The sequence below is a fragment of the Aptenodytes patagonicus genome, chromosome Z (genome assembly GCF_965638725.1).
Source record: "Aptenodytes patagonicus chromosome Z, bAptPat1.pri.cur, whole genome shotgun sequence".
Taxonomy (NCBI): Eukaryota; Metazoa; Chordata; class Aves; order Sphenisciformes; family Spheniscidae; genus Aptenodytes; species Aptenodytes patagonicus.
The window spans coordinates 55,959,181-55,979,061 of NC_134982.1; the positions used below are offsets into that span (position 1 = coordinate 55,959,181).

Below are 19,881 nucleotides of genomic sequence, written 5' to 3' on the forward strand. Positions count from 1 at the left end.
GTTTGAAGGAGTACTTAAGACAATACAGGTGACAACAGCAAATTAACAAAGTATTGTAACATACGAGATCAACTGCAACTTTAGTACTGTATTCAGAACCTCTGAGCAGCACTGAAATTCAAATATGATCAGTGACGCCACTCAGGAACATCCACCTAGAGCACCCACAACAGCTCTCATTTGCTTCTTCTCAGAGAGACTAATCTCACATAAAGCAGGCAAAGGCAGACAGACTCAAATTCACAGTATCTACCAGAAGCACACTTTGTCATTTCACATCTCACCTTCCAAAGCATAGATGAGTATGAAGTGGCAGTACACAAACACTTAACTAAAACAGCAAACATCTGTGATCTGTGTATTTCAAGCTACTAGTAGTGCTACTTATCCAGACCCCACTCACAAACCAATTTCCAAGCTAAGGAAAGCACAGTCTTCACAGAGACAGTAACAGAAACCCTTTTGGAGTGCTAGACTGAAAGCCAAAAGGCTGAGTCAGAACTTTTTGCAGAGTATCATTTTTAGAAAGCCGAGCCCTTGGCCAGGCACACCTCTGCTCCTCAGTGATTTCCCTGGCAAGTAAGGGAAGGGGGGAATTACAGGGCAGCAACCATAGGGAAAAAAAAACTACAAAACGCTTTTATTAATTAGTTCCCTTCAACACAGGATTACGTCAACGGGAAACAGAAGGACCTATGTACGCACCATAATTATTTATGACAGAAATACACAATGTGAGAGAGCTCTACAACAGAGCCGTACTTCATTAAGATGTAGCAACTGCAGCGGTAACGCCAGCACCCGAGGCAAGCAGACACGGCGAAGTCCCTCTCCCTGGGCGCCCCGCCACTACACTCCCCTGCCCCTCCGCAGGAGGCGGCTTCCCTGAACTCTTACAGCAACCCAGGGGACCAAGGGCCTTTCCCGCGTTGCTGCCGTCCCACAACGCAGCGGGTAACGTTTAACTGCCTCAGCCGCCGCCCCTCTCTTCAGGCAGCCAGGCCGAGCACCGGGGCAACGCCGACACACCGGGGAAACGCCCCGCCTGCCTCCTCGGCGGCTCCCAGCGGCAGCCGCCCAGGCGCTCGCCGCAGCTCCCGCGCCGAAGCCCGGCGCCACAGCCAGCTGAGGGAGGGCAGGCCCGCCTTCCCCCCTAGCCAGTGCAGCCCAGCCAAGCCCAGCCCAGCCCAGCCCGCCGCGACCCGCGGGGAGGTAGGCTCCCGCCGCAGGCACTCACTCTCTGCTCGTCCATGATGAGGGAGGGAGGGAGGGAGGGAGTGAAGCCAGGACCGGCGGCAGCGCCCGGCCGCGGGAAAGAACGGTTACGGCCTCCGCCGCCCTCCGGGGAGACCGCCCCCCGCCCCGCCCTCGCGCCCCAGCGCATGCGCGCCAGGATGCGGCCAGGCCGCCTGCTCATGCGCGCCGCGCTCCGCTCCCTTTTCCCCCGTCCTCCCTCCGCGCACGCCGGCGGCACGTGCGCCTCGCCTCCCCTCCCGGGAGGGGCCTCTGGGCATGCGCAGTCGGAGCCGACAGCCGAAGGGGGGACGTGCCGCGAGCGGGCTGCGCCGGGTACCGCGCGTTCGAATCCCGGCACCGGCTGGGGTGGCGGCTGTCTGTGGCGGTGCCTTCGTCCGCGGGCCGGGACGTGGGGCTGGAGCACACGCGCCGCGTGTGTCAGGCGTGCCACCACGCCCCGGGCGGCAGGAGAGAGCGGGGTCTGCCCACCCCGAGACCGGTGCCGAGCTCCGGGGTGCAGGCAGCCCGAAACCCTCGGTGACCTCCGGGGGAGCTGCGGGCCCCCGGCCCAGCGCTGCCCCCGGCATTTGCCTCCCGCTGCACGTCGCGGGGAAGCGCCCCCACCACGGGCGATGCCGTGCAGCCGGGAGTCTGTGCCCTCACCCTGCGCGTTACGTGTGATTGCAACAACTGCAGTAATACATGTTACGTTACGTTATGTTATCCAATTTTAAAAAAGAAAAAAAAAAGTATTACCGCAGTGTTGGAAAGAAAGAGTAATTTCATAATAATGACGTTTTACAGCAGTAACAGCCATAAAACAGCTGCTGGGCTGAAGTGTAGCTTTATGGTTTTATAGGAGCTTCGAGTGCTGTGCTGATACTAAAAAGCAATGCTTTTCACACCGGGCGCACAGCAACGGGAGCCCACTTCTAGCGTGGAAATTTATCACAGTGGGGAGATTTTGCCACCTAGCAGTGAAGGTCTCTCTTTAAAGCCATTTATGCCCCTGTGAGCCCCGTCTCACCGTGGTCTTAACTTCTCCATCGGCAGTGCTGTACAAACGCAGGGCGGGAGGAAATGCAGAAGCAGCGAGGTGGTGTGACCTGCCAAGACGCGTAGCTCCAGTCTTCCCAGCCCCATCCAGAGGTCTCCTGGGGCTACGTTACCTGGCACGGGCTGGGCCTTGGCTGCGGTTTGAACATTTATCATGTCTTCCAGGTACCTGGTATCTTATTTGTTCCAATTAACACCCACAGCCTGTGCTAGTAGTTTCCATTTGAAACCTTCATTTGAAAGAAGAGGAAGAAAAATCATGTCTGGTCATGCCACGCCTCAGGCTGACAAGAGGCAAGGAGTCTTACACCCACAGGAAAAACACTTACTGCTGGGACCAGGACATACCTGCTGGCTACCCACGGCAGAGGGTTGTTACGGCCCAGACTGGGTGACTCGGGGTCGTAGCGGTTTCGTGATTCCCTTGGGCTAAATTAAGGTGAAACTACACCAGGCAATCAATTAAATGCTTTATTTATGGCACAAGCAACTTAAACTTGGAAAGCATAATAATAGACGGCATGGATTCTTTTAAGGCATTTATGAGAAGGGAGAGGGAGGGGGAGCAAGGGAGAGGGAGAAGAGGGGGGGAGGGAGGGAAAAGGTGGGGGGAGGGAGAGAGCATTCACACCCTTGGATCCCGCAATGACGATGGTGGACATGTGGTCGCGAGAGGGTCTTTTGGATGGTCCCTTCCTCAAATGAACTCTGTATGACCTCAGGCCATACATGGTGCAGGCCCATCAGAACAGGGAACTGCACACCCTCCGGCACGCCCTCCGCCTCCCGTGACGCTCACCTGCGGCCCACCATTGCCATGCAGACCGCAACCTGGTTTGCCACAATGTTTGAGACGTACATTAACTCTTTCAGTCTCTCACAAGGGTCTGGATCTGCCCTGCACGCCTGCCGATTTTGCTGGTCCTGAATAGAAAGCCCCAACAGCCTTTAGCTTGAGGAGACCCCGTAAATCTCTTGGAATGGTTTCGGACCATTTGGAGCACAGGGCATGGCTACCGCTACAGAAGTTGGCAGCCTGCAGCTGCTGGGGGACATGCCTGGTGGTGGCGAATGGGAAAGCTGTGGGACCGAATGATAACTGGGACTGCTCTGTTGCAACCCATCTGGCCATCCTCCCTTCATATACATCCCTTCCATTTCATACCAGACTGGCAGCAAGGGGTTTCAAAGCTGGGGAGTTGTTTCATCTTCTTAGTGATGACATCCTTTCAGAGCAGGACTTACATATCGTATCTTCCCGAGGGTAAAAAGCATGCTAAAGCTTTTCAGGAAGACAGCTGTGGCTCTTAAAATGAACTTAGTGCCTCCATTTCTAAACACAACTTCCTAGGGAGACTGCAGACTTACCATGACCATAACTCCATGAATCAAAGATAAGAGGCATTGATACTGTTTTCCCCAAACAGTTTAGCAACAAAATACTAAAATTCAAAAGGATTTTTAATGTCTTGGCCTGGGAGAGAAGTTGGCAGCTGGGTAGTAGTCTGCCTGTGGTCAGACACCTGGGGTGCCAGTAACATCAGCCTCAGGAAGGGGCATATTTGGCTCTGAAACCCTTTGCAGTGTGTTGGGGTGGGTGGTTAAATTGATTTCTGAAGTTGTGGGCCCACTTCTTAATTCCAGGTCTGGATTATGTCCAGCCACACATCTTCCTATATGCTTTCTCATTTCAAAACTGCAAATGCAAAGGGAAGGGTCACCATGAAGAAATAATCCCACAGTTTTATGGGTTCCTTCAGCACTCTTGTGAACATAAATTGAGCAACAAAATACCTACTAAGAAGATTTTCTCTAGAGTTGTTAGTGTTCTTTTTTTCCATGATGGGAGATTTTTAAAAGAGGAAGGACTGGTGAGGAGAAATATTTCAGATTATTAGAATTGGCCCTAAAGGAACCTGTAATGACATATTACTGCTTTATAGACTGGGAAATCGGGGAACGTGGCAGGAACATGTGCGGATCCTTGGCAGCCCTTGGGAACCTGGGTCCCAGACAAAAACCCTGTTAGGTAGAGTACCTGACAAGCAGATGGTCACTAAGCTAATGTATGAGCAGAAGGCTGGCAAGGACCAGCTGGAGGACCAGAGACTTCCCCCAGAGCCTGAGGTGCCCTTGCAGAACGGCTTCGCTGCTCTGCAGGCGGAAGAGGAAAGACCCATCACATCAGGAGAGATGCTGGAGCCGAGTAATGCAGCCCAATCTGCCCCCCGTATAACAACCAGCGCCACTAAGAAAAGGTGACAGGTGACAGTGGTAGGCAACTCTCTTCTGAGAGGTACGGAGGCACCCATTTGCCGACCGGACACACTCTCTAGAAAGGCGTGCTGCTTACTGGGGGCTTGTATCAGGGATGTCACCAAGAGGCTACCAAGCCTCGTACAGTCCACTGACTATTATCTGCTGCTGCTCTTTCACATGGGCACCAGTGACACAGCCAGTAGCAGTCTGAGGACTATCAAGAAGGACTACAGAGCCCTGGGAGCGGCAGTAAGGGACTCGGGAGCGCAGGTAGTTTTTTCATCAATCCTGCCGGTCAAAGGGAAGGGGTTTGAAAGGACCAGTTGAATCTGGCGAATCAACAAATGGACTGTTGCCACAGCCAGGGCTTCAGCTGCTTAGACCATGGGACTCGTTTTGAGAAACCTGGTCTACTGGGGGCTGACGGGGTCCATCTGTCAGAGAAGGGGAAGAGCATCTTCAGTCATAGGTTTGCCAAGCTGGTGAAGAGGGCTTTAAACTAAAGTTGCTGGGGGAGGGAACCTCAATCCATCCCACTCCTACCAGTTTGATGCCAGGGCCAGCAATAGATGCCCAGAGCCTGGAGAAGGATCACAGGTCAGCAGGAGAGCACCTGAAGAGCAGCACAAAGGAACTCCAGCTTCATCAGGGGCCCAACTTCAATGCCTCTATGCAAACGCACGTAGCATGGGGAATAAACAAGAGGAGTTAGACATATACACGTGCCTGCAGGGCTATGATCTTATTGGCATCATGGAGATGTAGTGGGATGGCTTCTATGATTGGAGTGTTGGGATGGAGGGATACAGGCTCTTTAGGAAGGACAGGCAGGGAAGATGAGGAGGGGGTGTTGCCCTCTATGTCAATGACCAGCTGGAGTGCATGGAGCTCCACCTGGGGATGGATGAGGAGCCAACCAAGACCTTATGGGTGAGGATGAAAGGGAAGGCAAGGACAGGTGACATTACAGTGGGGGTCTGCTACAGGCCACCTGACCAGGAAGACCGAGCGGATGACGCCCTCTATAGACTGATAGGAGCAGCCTCACGCTCACAAGCCCTGGTCCTCATGGGGGACTTCAACCACCCAGATATCTGTTGGAGGGACAACACGGCAGGGCATAAGCAATCCGAGAGGTTCCTGGAATGCGTCGATGGTAACTTCCTTCTCCAAGTGGTGGAGGACCCAAAAAGGAGAGGTGCTATGCTGGACCTTGTTCTCACCAACAAGGAGGGGCTGGTGAGGAATGTGAAGCTCAAGGGCAGCCTGGGCTGCAGTGACCGCGAAATGGTGAAATTCGAGATCTTTAGGGCACTGAGGAGGGTGCACAGCAAGCTCACTACCCTGGACTTCAGGAGAGCAGACTTTGGCCTCTTCAGGGATCTGCTGGTCAGAGTGCCATGGGATAAAGCCCTGGAGGGAAGAGGGGCCCAAGAAAGCTGGGTAATATTCAGGGATCACCTCCTCCAAGCTCAGGAGCGATGCATCCCAACAAAGAAGAAGTCAGGCAAAAATGCCAGGAGGCCTGCGTGGATGAACAAGGAGCTCCTGGACAAACTCAAAAAGGAAGCAACAGGGTGGAAGCAAGGACAGGGAGGTATACAGAGAAATTGTCCATGCAGCCAGGGATCAGGTTAGGAAAGCTAAAGCTCTGATAGAATTAAATCTGGCCAGGGACATCAAGGGTAACAAGAAAAGCTTCTATAGGTACGTTGGGGATAAAAGGAAGATGGAAAATGTGGGCCCCCTCTGGAACAAAATGGGAGACCTGGTTACCTGGGACATGGAGAAGGCAGAGGTACTCAATGACTTTTTTGCCTTGGTCTTTACTGGCAAGTGTCCGAGCCTCACTGCCCAAGCCGCAGAAGGCAAAGGCGGGGACTGGGAGAATGAAGAACTGCCCACTGTGGGAGAAGATCAGGTTCAAGACCATCTAAGGAACCTGAAGGTGCACAGGTCCATGGGACCCAATGAGATCCATCTGTGGGTCCTGAAGGAACTGGCGAATGAAGTTGCTAAGCCACTATCCGTCATATTTGAGAAGTTGTGGCAGACTGGTGAAGTTCCCACTGACTGGAAAAGGGGAAACATAACTCCCGTTTTTAAAAAGGGAAAAAAGGAAGACTGGGGAACTACAGGCCAGTCAGTCTCACCTCTGTGCCTGGGAAGATCATGGAACAGATCCTCCTGGAAGCTATGATGAGGCACATGGAGGACAGGGGGCTGATTCGAGACAGCCAGCATGGCTTCACCAAGGGCAAGTCCTGCCTGACTAACCCAGTGGCCTTCTATGATGGAGTGACTACATCAGTGGACACAGGAAGAGCTACGGATGTTGTCTATCTGGACCCCTGTAAGGCCTTTGACATGGTCCTCCACAATATCCTTCTCTCTAAACTGGAGAGGTATGGATTTGATGGGTGGACTATCTAGTGAGTGAAGAATTGGTTGGATGGTTGCATCCAGAGGGTAGTGGTGAATGGCTCAATGTCCAGATGGAGATTGGTGACAAGTGGTGTCCCGCAGGGGTCTGTCCTGGGACCGGTACTGTTTAATGTCTTCATCAATGACACAGACAGTGGGATCGAGTGCACCCTCAGCAAGTTTGCAGATGACACCAAGCTGAGTGGTGTGGTTGACACGCCAGAAGAACAGGATGCCATCCAGAAGGACCTGGACAAGCTCGAGAAGTGGGCCCGTGTGAACCTCATGAGGTTCAACAAAGCCAAGTGCAAGGTCCTGCACATGAGTCGGGGCAACCCCTGGTATCAGTCCAGGCTGGGGGATGAAGGGATTGAGAGCAGTCCTGCCGAGAAGGACTTGGGGGTACTGGTGGATGAAAAGCTGGACATGAGCCAGCAATGTGCGCTTGCAGCCCAGAAAGCCAACTGTATCCTGGGCTGCATCAAAAGAAGCGTGGCCAGCAGGTCGAGGGAGGTGATTCTGCCCCTCTACTCTGCTCTGGTGAGACCCCACCTGGAGTACTGCGTCCAGCGCTGGAGCCCTCAGCACAAGAAAGACACGGACCTGTTGGATCGGGTCCAGAAGAGGACCACAAAAATGATCAGAGGGCTGGAACACCCCTCCTATGAAGAAAGGCTGAGAGAGTTGGGGTTGTTCAGCCTGAAGAAGAGCTTCGGGGAGACCTTATTGTGGCCTTTCAATGCTTAAAGGGGGCTTGTAAGAAAGATGGGGACAAACTTTTTAGGAGGGCCTGTTGTGACAGGACAAGGGGGAATGGCTTTAAACTAAAGGGGGGTAGATTTAGACTAGCTATAAGGAAGAAATTTTTTACGCTGAGGGTGGTGAAGCACTGGCACAGGTTGCCCAGAGAGGTGGTGGATGCCCCATCCCTGGAAACATTCAAGGTCAGGTTGGACGGGGCTCTGAGCAACCTGATCTAGTTGAAGATGTCCCTGCCCACGGCAGGGGTGTTGGACTAGATGGCCTTTAAAGGTCCCTTCCAACCCAAACCATTTTATGATTCTATGATTCCCTAAAACAAGAATGGACCAGCTTGGGTAATCACAGAATAATACAAGTAGAGGTTGGATTTAATCTGTCACCACACAGGATGGTAAATTAGACACATCTATTTATCAAATTTGTCTTCAAAACAGAGGTTAGAAATTTAAGGAGGAACTTCGCCCCAGGGCAACTTTCTTCTGGCACCATACGTACTGCTTCCTTACAGTTTAACACCTGAAACATAAAGCAAGATTTAGCCTTACCTGTCCACCTCCTAGGAGCACTTACTATCTTGAAACTAATGAGAATTACAATATTAATATTCTTTTCTTCCAGCTCCAAGTATCAGATTATGCCATCTTTGTATTTTCTTCAAACAGTAGTTGGACTGCAGTCCTTATATTTATTTGCAGTGCCAGATACATCTATGTATCATGTGAGGAGGAGGCAGCAGGTTGTTGCATTTCTGTGTGGAAGAAGGCTTGGAAGTAGTTAAAATCGATTCTAAAACTCCATCTGAGAAACCAAGCTAGCAAAATAACAAGGTAGAAAGACAGCCGTGGATGGCCTTTGTAACACAGTATATTTGCTTTGTGCTGGCTTTGAGAAGGACTGGACCCTGTGATGACTGCTACAGACATCGGAGTTGCTTACGTTTAACTCAGTGTGGCTCTGGCATCAGCTAACCCCTCTCCTTGCACAGCTCAAAGTCACCGTGACCTGTTATTTTGAAAAGGCCTTTTTTTTGTGTCTTAAAAAAACAAGGCAGCTCACTCCCACTATCGACCTGGAGCCCTTTTGTGCTTTTGAGGGTGTATGTGTGGGCATGTACCAAAGCAAGGGGCGAGTCCCAGACAAACTGCCCCAACAGGCTCCTCATTGATGCAGACTTTTCTTGCTGCATCAATTTTTTCTTTTTTTTTTTTCTTTTTTCTTTTTGAGCAGAAGGTCAGAAACCACCAGCACAACCAGTCAATCAGAGGAGGATTGGTGGAGCAGCAGAGAAGCCTGGATGCCTCGGTGTACGGGACTTGGTCTGCCCAAACCATCTAAGAACAATAAAGACTTCCCTGGCTTTCCTCCCAGCAAGCTACCTGAAAATAGCGGGGCTGGATAGGAGGGTTTTCGTGGGCCGTGCCCAGGGCTTTCTGGGAGTCACTGTGGATGGGCTAAGAGAGCGTGACAGTGCTGCTCCTTCAGTGCTTGATTATCGCTTCATTACCTTGATGAACACCAAAGCCTCAGAAGTCAGTCCGGTGATGGCTCATTATATTAAATATAATTACTGCAGCGTTTCTATCATGACTCAAGAAAATAAGGTTTGTGCAATTTCCTTCTTCCCACTAACAACTTCTGAACTTTTTTTTTTTAAACAAAGAAAATATTGGCTGCAGTTAAAGAACTGAACTGAGAAATTTTGAATAAAATGCCCCCTGCTATTCCCAAACTGGTAGAGGTGTGCCTCTCTCAGAGTCTTCTGCTTCATATCAAGAACAGAAGGCAGTGGGCAGAGGAAAGCAGGCTTTCCCACTGTTGTTTGGATCAGTTAGTCACTGCACTGAAGGAAACACAGTGAGGTTTTATTTATGTGCATGCAGAGAAGGCTGTGGCTATCAAATCTGCTTTATCGTTTCAACAGGCTGTGCAACCATAGAATTAAAATGTACACACAAACATTGCTTTGAGTTAAGAACTGTGTGTTATATACGTATACTTAGTATAGTGGGGTTTTGATTTTTGATGAATTTTCTTAGAAGTCTTCCAATTAGAAAGGGAAGAGAGCAAAATGTGTTCTGAGACTTGAACAACTGGTTTTCCTCCCCTGGAATGCACATTAAAATCTACTGCATTGCTGGTTTTATACACATTAAGGCATTCATTTTTAAAAAATACTAGAATGAAAAACAAACAAACAAAAAAAGAACTGAGACTTGAATTGCTCTTCTCTTAATGATACCTTCATGCCAGTGTAAATAAGGTGTCAAGTGAGGTTTTGAAGCTTTTTAAATATTTTCCCCATTTAAAGCACTGTAAGTCAGTGGTAAATCTGTCTTTAGTGGCACTGAATTGAGAGGAGGGAGGAAAGGAGTTTGGTGTGATTGGTGTAAAAACCACCATCACCACTTGGTACACAATAAATCAGGATAGGCAGGATGAAATCTTTTTCACCCCAGTTCCAACTTGACATCATCACTGTTACAAAAAAGCTTGGAGCCTGAATCCATTAAGGACACATCCTGCACCAGATAGCAGAGTGCCTGTGCTGGCTCCCTCTCCCTTGCTCTGTGCAGCCTGGAGTTCAAGCCTTGGATATTTCTGAGGGGGAGGGAAAATAAGAAAAAAAGAAGAAATGTGGCACAGAGCACCTCCTCGATCAGCCACAGCGCTTGGGTTTGGAGGTTTTGCTGTTTGCCTGTGTAGAAACCTGACTTCTGTGAGCACAGTTAGCTGGGAAGGAGATGGATGCACAACAGGCTCCCCAGCACGCGGTCCTGTAGCTCGGGGAGGGGAGTATTGCTGGCCTGCCAATGAACCACAACCTCTTCCAGAAGACCTAAACATCCTGCCCCTTGCAGATTACTTTTGTGGTTTCGGTGAAAGGGCCTTTACGCGCTCCTGGCACTCCACATGTTCTTACAAAGGTTATTATCTGCACGTGCCCCAAAACTTGCTTTAAAAAATTTCTGAAGACACGAGAGGAAAATCATACCTGAGCTAACCAGTTAGACACCTTGTGTTTTTCTCCAGAGTACCTTTTACTGTCAAATTCCACATTTATTTTCTCTCCCACTTCTTATTCCCATATCCATAAGTTTCATACTCTCAATATTGCTACCGTGCGTGACCCTCCTACGTATACCACATACCATTGTGCACCCGTATTTTAAGTCAGCTCCTCCATCCATCACTGTCAGAGCGTATTTCCCTTGGGGCAGGCTTCTAAACCCCCTGGCTCCCAGCCCATGCCATGGTACCAGAAGTATCAGAGAGACACTCGCAGCTGTGCCCTGGGTCACAGTCTTGTTCAGATCAGTAGGGTGATAATAAAAACTGTATATGGCTGCAGAGGAAACTGAACAGAGATGGGTTGTGCACATTTTGGGTACACTTAAGCCTACAGAAAATGGGTATTTTCAGTGCCACAGGTTGTCACAGAGCTCATGATAACTAGGACTGAAATAAAATAGCCATCCTTCATCCCAGGGAACTGGCTTTACGTCAAAATACATGAGCTGTGGGAATAATAAAAGGGAGCATCCAAGCCCAGTAAAACCAGTTCTGTTGATGGCAGGCTGTTGCCCTGTGCTGGTACGAGCTCTCTGGTAGCACATCAGTGCCGCAGCACAGCACCGAGCTTGTGCCATCTCTGGGACCCTGCCCCACTGTGAATTTTGTTCTCCTACTACCAACTCTTTCTGTTGGGTGAGGTTAGTTTCAAAAGGACCCAGCTCAGTCGAGTTAATTTTGCTTAACTACTGTGAATTTCTTTCCCTTTTTTCCCTCCCCCAGAGAGAGAGAGGAACTCTTCAGGACACAGGATCTACCTATACAGGTAGGATATACCCATATACACCACTCAAATAAAGCAGAGCCAAGGGAGTTCATGAAAAAAACCCATTACGTGAAAACAAATTTAAGTCTATTGCTCAGGAGTCACCCATCCATGAAGATGAAGGCTGAGTTCTTCAAATTACATCATTTTGTCAGTTTCTGAAGTTGCTCCTCTCATGCTAAAGCGCTTATTGGAATAAGCTTTGACCCATGTCGAAAAGCAGTGAATAAGTACATTTCTTAGCCACTGGCTGTGAAGGCTTGGCCCAGAGCCACACAGTCCAGAAGTCACTTCACATTTTAAAACCAGATTTTGAGAAGCCCTGCATCCAGCCAGGAGCAGAAAGAAGACAGGCAGAGCAAGCAGATAAACCAGGGGGGAGCAGAGGCAGCAGCAGGAGCAAGAGCAGAGAAAGGGAGTTTTTCACATGGCATAAAAGCAAGCACACCTGGGAAAAAGGGTCTGTTGCTGCCTATTTTTCCAGTAGAGAGTGAGGGAGCAGGAGGTAAGAGGAGATGAGGAAATAACCTCCAGGGAGAGATGTGCTGGCATACTCCAGTGGAGAGACCAGTTGCAGTCTGGAAAAGAGGAAGCACAATTAATAAGATTTTCAAGGCTGGCTGTGCTTTGCTGGGCTGTATGGTCAGCTACACTCCTCTGGCCATTAAAAGTTAAGGAATACTACTTTTCCAACTTGCCACCTGGACCTCCACTTTCCTTATAAGGGGTTCCCAAAGCAAATCATGGGCAAAGGCTTTCGCCCCCGTGGCAGACTGCTGCTAGTGCCAGGGGCACCGCTGCTGCCATGCCTGCCTTCAGGCAGTGAGCAAGTGCTGGTGGATGGTGGGGTGCACCATGGAGGACGCAAGGCTCCCTAAAGCTGCTTCATAGCGAGGATTAGGCCACTGTCTTCTTAATGGGCTCAAGACCATTTTTTTGGTCCTGCAGACTGGTTTGCCCTCCTCACCTAGGGCAGTCACACGCTCTGCGTGCACTGTTGTCCGCCACAAAGAGCTTGTCGAGCACAAAAGATGTGGTTATATGAAGCCCCTGCCTTCTGGTAGGGAAGTCACCTGGGCTCCAGTGACAGGCAGGTGGCTGCAAGCGCCCAGCTGATGGCACTGTGTCTTCATCAGTCTGCCTGGCTGCAAGAGAGCAGTAGGTTACCTGCCTGTGATCAGTGTCTAGCAAGAATGCTGTAGCTCAAAACATGGTGCATGACCTGTCGTTTTTATCCACTAGTTACTGCTAGTTTGCTGAACAGGGTGGTGGGGTCTGAAGGCTTTGCACAGGAGGAAGCTCTTGCACACACACAGACCGTAGCCTGGGCACAATGGAGCTGGAGGCTGTGGCGTGGACGGCAATCCTGGCTCTCATCTTGGGAGCTGTGGATGGTCTGAAAGCTGGAGGAGCAGCTGGTGACAGCCCCACACCTTCCTCCCAAGGACAGCCAGCTCCAACTCCACCCCAACACCACCAGCACTCTCCTGCAAAGGAAGTGATGCACCCACTCCTCACTCACAACCTGTGGCCAAGCAGACCTGTTTCCCTTCCCCACAGTGCCTGCCTGCTCTCTGGGGCAGGATAAGCCATGCTTCAACCAGTCAGAGACATCCCGTGCCCATCGTGGCCTGCCAGCTCCTCTGCAGGGTGGGATGGCCGCCCAGACCAGTGAAGCTCCACAACGTGCTCCTCTAGAAGGGTGCAGCTGTTGCCAGAGACCTGCAATGGAAAGCAGGCTGTTGTGGTCCTCGAGAACATGTCTGTGCGTTGTGCACGCCTTTCTTCACAGAAACAGCTGCCTCCTGCTAATGCAATTTGGATGTGCCTGGCTGGAAGAGCCCACCATTTGCTGGCCAGCTGGCCAAATGGGTAGCTCGCTGATTACTGACAGGCATTTGTAATTAATAGTGTTTTTTACTGGATCCTCTTTGGGGGCATGTCCTCTTCTGAAGTGGCTGCAGTTTCGCTCAGGCAAATAGAGTTTACCGAAGTTGTTGGGGACATTTGAAGAACTTTGTAAAAGATTTGAAGAGCAAAGACAAGGCAGAGAGATGGGGGATGCAAATTTGCAAGCACTTTTGCTGGCTTTGCAGCGACCTGCATTATCCCAAGGCTTGTACCGCATCCCCACAAGCACCCCCAGACCTGGGTATTGGCAGCACCCATTGCTGCACTCCCTGTCCCCACCCATGCCCCAGGCACCCTCAGTCCCTGCTCTTGCAGGCACCTGTCTGGCCCTGTGCCCCACAGCCCTCGCCCACCAGGGGATGCCAAGGGTCCGCACAGGAGAGGACAGCATGAGACCGCGGCAGGGACACACCCACCATTAGAAGAGCTTGCATGTATGTTGGTCCGCGTGCCCAGGATCATGGGGGTCTGCCACCCACCAGCAGTGGTCTCTCAGAGGAGAGGTGGGTAACAACATGTGGCACTATGCTCTGCTAATGTCACTAACTGAAGGAAGTTTTAATTAAAAAATGCCAGGTATTGAAAACACTAGTCACTTTAGGGTGCTCCCAGGTTTCAGTTGAAAAGAGCAGTGAGATCCCACAGAGATCAATGGGAGTCTCCCCGTGTTACCTTAACTGAAGCCGATGTGGAGTGCGTAATTTCCTCCTGTTTTCTCAAAGGGAGCACTTCAAATAAATTACAGTATTTAAACTATAACTGGACCCAAGGCAAAACACACTCTAAAACAAAGCTTTAGGATTGTTTAGATCTGAGTCTAGGCTCCATCTCTGAATGAAATGTAAATAGATTGCAGCTTGTATTTGCGGTTGTGTTGCCATGCGCAGAGTGCTGTGCCAACAAGGGACCCTGCATCTAGCACTTTCACTTAAATGCTGCTTGAAGAGTGAAGTTGAAAACCACCACGCATAAGGCCTTCGGGTCTTTGTTCAAATCATTTTAGGGTAAGATGTTTAAAAGCACTTGAAAGTGCATTTCTGTTCTCCACTCTGCTTGTAGTGCAATTAAGGGGGGGCAGAGCCAAGTGCAATTCAAATTCCACCAGTAACATTTTGTATTGGAGTGGGACCCCTGGTTTACCAAGCGCTGCACAATGATCCACCTACACAGAAGACAGGAACTGTAGCATGGACGTGCAAGGAGGTAGCAACACATCCGTGTTCTCTGTTGCCAGCATTTAGCTACAAAGCAAGGAGATTAAAGCTTAAAATAGCAGCAGAACTGCATGGTCATCAACTGATCTTGTAAAAGGCAGGGCAGAGATTTGAAGCTGTTGTCTATCTGCCTACCTTTATTGAAGTTATCGGGGCAAGCCAGAATTGCAGAACGGAGACAGCTTCCGTTTTCCTTCCCCAAGGGATGTTTAAACTGTGAGATAGACAAATTTGATATGTAGCTTGACAAAGGACAGAGATATCGGGGGAAAGATGAGGAACATTGTCCCAGATTGCAGGAGCAAGAGTTGCGGTGAGCAGCAATGGCTGTGTGACACCTCAGGTCTGAGCTGGAAGAGCAGAGAGGTGTTGTGGAGGGAAGGTTGGGGTAGGGGAGAGATGGGGATCACACGTGGTGTTCAAGGCTGGGGCCAAGGGCTTGATCTGGGAAAATCACAGAGGACAGCAGAGAATCAGAGGGAGGCACAACTGGGGCGATGCTTGGGTGAGAGTGTGGGGGAGGAGAAAGGGTGTAAGGCAGATGGGAGAAGGAAAGCAGCTGAGCATATGGGCAGCAGAAGCACAGACTGAGTTTTACATGAGGCATGAAGATCTCCTGTCCAAAGAAAAGAAAAAAATAGGACTGCAGTGATTGAGACAAGGTAAAAAAAGTGATTCAGGGGATGTGAGCCTCAAGGACAAGAAGAGAATTATAAAAGGGTTGAAAGTTACATTTCTGCATCTCTGTGAAGGCAGTGTTGCGTATGTGTGCCCCCTTAGGAGAGCAGCAGTGGATGATGGATCTGATCCCTTAACTTCCCATATCTTGCAGGGAAGTCTGGCTGCACAGCAAAAGAAGATTGGCAGCAGGAGAAAAACACGGTACAGTTGGGCATGATGAGCCGTAAGTCTCCTTAAGCACAAGAAGCTGGGGAGCATGAAATGGGAGTTCTGACCCTGTCCTACATTTACCGTAACTGAAACACAAAGGGAGCAGATCACCTTTGCCCCGAAGGCTAATTTCCTGCTACCTTTTGGAGAGCAATAACCTGGGGTGCATCGCCTTGGGTTGCACTCTGATAAGCTAGCTGGAGGAGGCAAGGACAGGAACTAGGGGAGGTTAGGTACCGGCAATGCCAGTGCCTTGTGCACCATCTCCTGACTCTGGGCTGGGCCAGTTGAGAGGCGAGCTTCTTATCTGTTCACGCTCCTCGCAGCGCTCATAGGCTGGCTGCGTCCAGCACGGAAATCACGCCAGGTGCCTGCACCACAGGCTGCGGGGGGGCAAAAGCTGACACAAGTCAGCCCCCCCCTTAGAGGAGAAGGGAGGTAAGGGACACACACCGTTAACATCTGTCAGAAGGTCATCGAGCTGGCAATAGTCCTTTAGCGAAGAGGGTAGCAAACGGCACAGCAATCCTGGCACAGCAGGGAGCCCACCCTCGGGGCAGGCTCAGAAGGCAGAGGGGGCACGGAGATAACAGGCCACAGGAAGGGTCATGTGAAGCCGCGCTGCCCAGCTGCAGCACCGCAGCTCGTCTCAGAACAGGGCTGTCCCAAACGGGAGCTGGTCCAGGAGGTGCCTTTAGAGATTGGAGACTTAATTGCACCGGGATTATTTTTGCGGTGAAAGATTTCATGCCATGGGCTCTCGTGAGACAAACGGCCCTTTGCTGGTGTGTTAGAGGCCTAGAATAGATGTAAAAGGGAGCAGTTTGCTCTTAAGGGAGAAACTAGAGGAGAAGAAAAATGTTGCAATTTCTTTTCAGAGAGCTGCACTCAGTCTCCAGTTGGGACAGTGGAAGCACCATTGCTGCGGGCTTCCAAACCCAGGGAGTGCGCTGCATCCATGCATGCTGCGGGAAGCAGTTGCACATTGCCGGGGCATTAAATTAGATTCCCTAATGAGCTCTGAGCTGCTAGCGAGATCCGGCAGCCCCAGCAAACTCCATTTTCTAGGAGCTCACTGAAATAGTCTGCAGTGAAACGAGCATGGCTGGTTCGGTTTCCTGATCTTCATGCTTAGGGGAAAGAGTAGGCCTGTAGTGCCCCAGAAGAATAAATACAGCTCAACGCATGCCAAGTTGAACCGAATGGAGTTATTTATGGAGGATATTGCAGAGCCGAGCATGCAGCAGGGTGGCCGCGGCACCTCTCCCAGCTGAGGTCCGTGAGGGGGAGCTGTGGGCAGCATAAAACCTTCGCAGCTAGGATTTGTAACCATGCACTCCTGGCTGTGCTTGGGGGAAGGGTACGACACAGAAAATTTGCTGGTCGGCACAGGTCTGAGCACAGCGTTCTGCAGAGAAATTCCTCCGGGTGACAGCCCACAATGAAAATCACTTGCTGGCTTCTTTGTAACACTGCTTAATTGAACAGACAATGAGTTTCAGGGAATATGCATTTCCTGCAATGCTATTTTGGTGTCAAAATTACTCTATCAGCAGCCTGTTTAAAATGGGGTTATGATGAAGCACTGATCTTACTAGCTAATTGTGCTTGCTAGTCTGTGGTTGTTTATTTCATGGCCAAGTTACAATGGTTGGCTGATGGGCTCTGCAGCCAGAATACTTTTAATTCCCCCTGGATTTCATTATTGTGACTGCAAAGGAAGGAACAGAATAGCAGATGAAGCTGTTACTGTTTAGGCTCATGATCCTGCCTATGCCTTGTACTGAGCTGTGCCCTTAGGCTGAGCAAGTTGGCAGGGCTCATCTGGAAGAGTGAAAACACAAATTTTGTATTTGTCTAGGCTTTTTTAATACAAAAAAAAATTAACCCTTTGGCTCAGGAGCAGCTGCTCTTTTTTTCTAAAGAGTAGTCTACTTCAGTGTGAAGTGCTTATCATTTATAATAGTTTCTACTAGGTAACCTGCACAAGCACACCATAGGTATATCTGCAGATATGTGACATGCTCAGTACCACTTGCCTGCTGTGTTACCGCTATCACAGCAAGAAGCTGTGTGTCCTGGCCTGCAGTGCTGCATCATTTCTTACCAGACCTTCTTAACAGTTTTTCTGTCAGAACAGGCACAAGGACAGCTTTGCCCCCTTGCACAAGTAAGATGCTCAAGAGAGGCTATCTCCAGAAGCCCTTCTGCTGCAAATCCAGTGATCCTCAGACTGCAGGCGCTCATCTGTCTTCATACAGTTTTCCCAGACATCTCTATGCAAATGCTTAATTCTAGCCAAAGACAACCTAATTCTTTTTAATTGCCCGGAGCAGCAGCTGTATTCACCCAGGGTAGCTGCAATTGGTAGAGGCAAGCAAAAATACCCACCTGCAAAGGAATGCATTGCTGCCATCCCTCCAATAAGCAAGGCGGGGTAATGCTCTTGGATCCCCTCTGAGCTTTCCTGCAGCCCACTTCTAAGGAAGGTCTCTGTATTCTGGCATCTCATTTACTGCTTACTGCCTTTTCCATATTTATTGGCTTTTCCATTACCCTTTCCCTACTTACTGCCTTTCTAGCCTGATCCCTCCAGAAGAGTTAGCTGGAAAACATCTCCAAGAGCTCAGCGGGGGAGGGCATAGCTACAAGGTGCAAATACAAGGCACTGTGCAGCCTGGACACTGAGCAAGGCTTTGCCATTGCTGCGACTTACCCCTGTGGACTTCCTGCCTCTGGCTCGGCAGGTCATCAGTCCATTCCCTCCTTCCTCCCACTTTCTTCACCATGCCATGGCTGGGGCCCTTCTGGAGCCCCAGCACAGTTTGTGGCCACATATCAAATGTTCAGCTTGCTTCGAACAACAGTTTCCTCGCCCCCACGGCTCAGAAATTTGATGGGCACTTTTTACTTGCCTTGTTATGTGCTATTCTTAAAGTCAGTCCAAATTATGTTTACAGGAAGGTTGGGGGCCCTGGCCTATGAACACAATGATGTGAACATAAACGTCAGGTTTGTGTATAGTTCTCCAATATCCTTCATTCAAGCTTTGCTTCCTTTTTCTTTCTGAAGCTTAACAGGTTTTCAAGCTGTGCATCTTCTGGGAAATTCAGACCTGCACGCTCTTGTGCTGGGGTTTTTTCAGAGCAAATTCTATTTTGATAAAGCTCTCAAGTTTCCTCTTCATCACAGACAGTGTGAACCTCGGACGCTCTTCTGGCAGGCTGGTCTCCCGCTGTGATGCAGTACAGGCCCTTCTGAGGTTTCTTGTTGTCCTGTTGTCTCACGATGAATGAATACACCACCAGAGAGCTTTCAAAATCAAGCTGTGGTGCTTCTTGCCTGGAGGCAGCAGGACTTCTGTGCTCATAGGTATGAGGCAGTCCTCCGCAGTCCTCCTACCAGACTTTATGAAACAGGCAGCAAACTCATGCTTTGAAATCCCTTTACTTTCTCCAGCAATGTTCCAGCGTTTTATTCAAGCCAAGTTTTGCTGTTGTTATTAGGGGTAGTGCAATTTGGAGAGGTTTGGAAGAGACCCAGCAGTGCCTTCCAACAAGTGAATTTTCCTTCTTGCAGGCTTTTGCAGTGGCATTCCTGGTCTGGGATTTGAGACATATTGTTTCAGTCTGGTTCTGTCACAGAGTGCACGGTGCATGGTTTGCTTTCAGTTATCAGAGGCTTAAAAAGCAAAATAAACCCCTGGGTTCTCTCAAGATGTTCTTCTGAGCCCTCCCCCCCTCCTTCCCTGGGATTGACGTTGTTACCGTTCTTGCCGCTCCATCCTTCTGTTGATGAAAGGTCAGGACAATGAATCCCAATACAGAAAACAGGGGATATTGAATCACAACCTGTGCCAGGAAAGCTTTCACTGAAACCACAAGTGTCAGAAACAAATCAGTAGATGACTTGTGGTGAAAGGAAGTCAGGATGACTTCACGTATCTAATGAGCTACCAAGGCCCACTAAAGGACTGGAGGGAGTTTGCTAGTGGAGCATTGAGTGTTTAGATATTTAAGCATCAGAAGAGGGATGAGTCTCAGGTGTCCATGTCTGTATAATTTCCATGACCTGTCATAACCTGCTGGTCACCCTCCTGCAGAGCTGCAGATCCCCAAAATTCCCTCTTCAGAAGCATGTTCAAGCTTTGTAACTTCTGCCTAATTCACTGTCCCTTGCAGCTGCAGAGAGGCGTTTTCATATCCCAACTTCCCCCAGCCTTATCAGCCCCTATTTCACTCGGCTGGTCCCTCCTCCTGCAGTACCCGGGTGCCTACTGATCCTTAATGTACT

The 19,881-nt window shown here is 50.0% G+C and overlaps 1 protein-coding gene across 4 annotated transcripts in view; it reads right to left on the minus strand.

The window, feature by feature from the left end:
• Nucleotides 1–1,343, minus strand: part of FSD1L (fibronectin type III and SPRY domain containing 1 like) — a 34,961-nt gene extending 33,618 nt beyond the window's left edge. For 3 of the 4 annotated variants that reach the window (XM_076362001.1, XM_076362000.1, XM_076361999.1), the window contains exon 1: nucleotides 1,238–1,268. In XM_076362001.1, the coding sequence (XP_076218116.1) occupies nucleotides 1,238–1,252 (15 nt within the window). In that variant the 5' untranslated portion in view covers nucleotides 1,253–1,268. Of the gene's footprint in view, nucleotides 1–1,237 lie in introns of all 4 variants that reach the window. The other variant, XM_076362002.1, reaches the window with a different exon arrangement.
• Nucleotides 1,344–19,881: the final 18,538 nt, after the last annotated feature.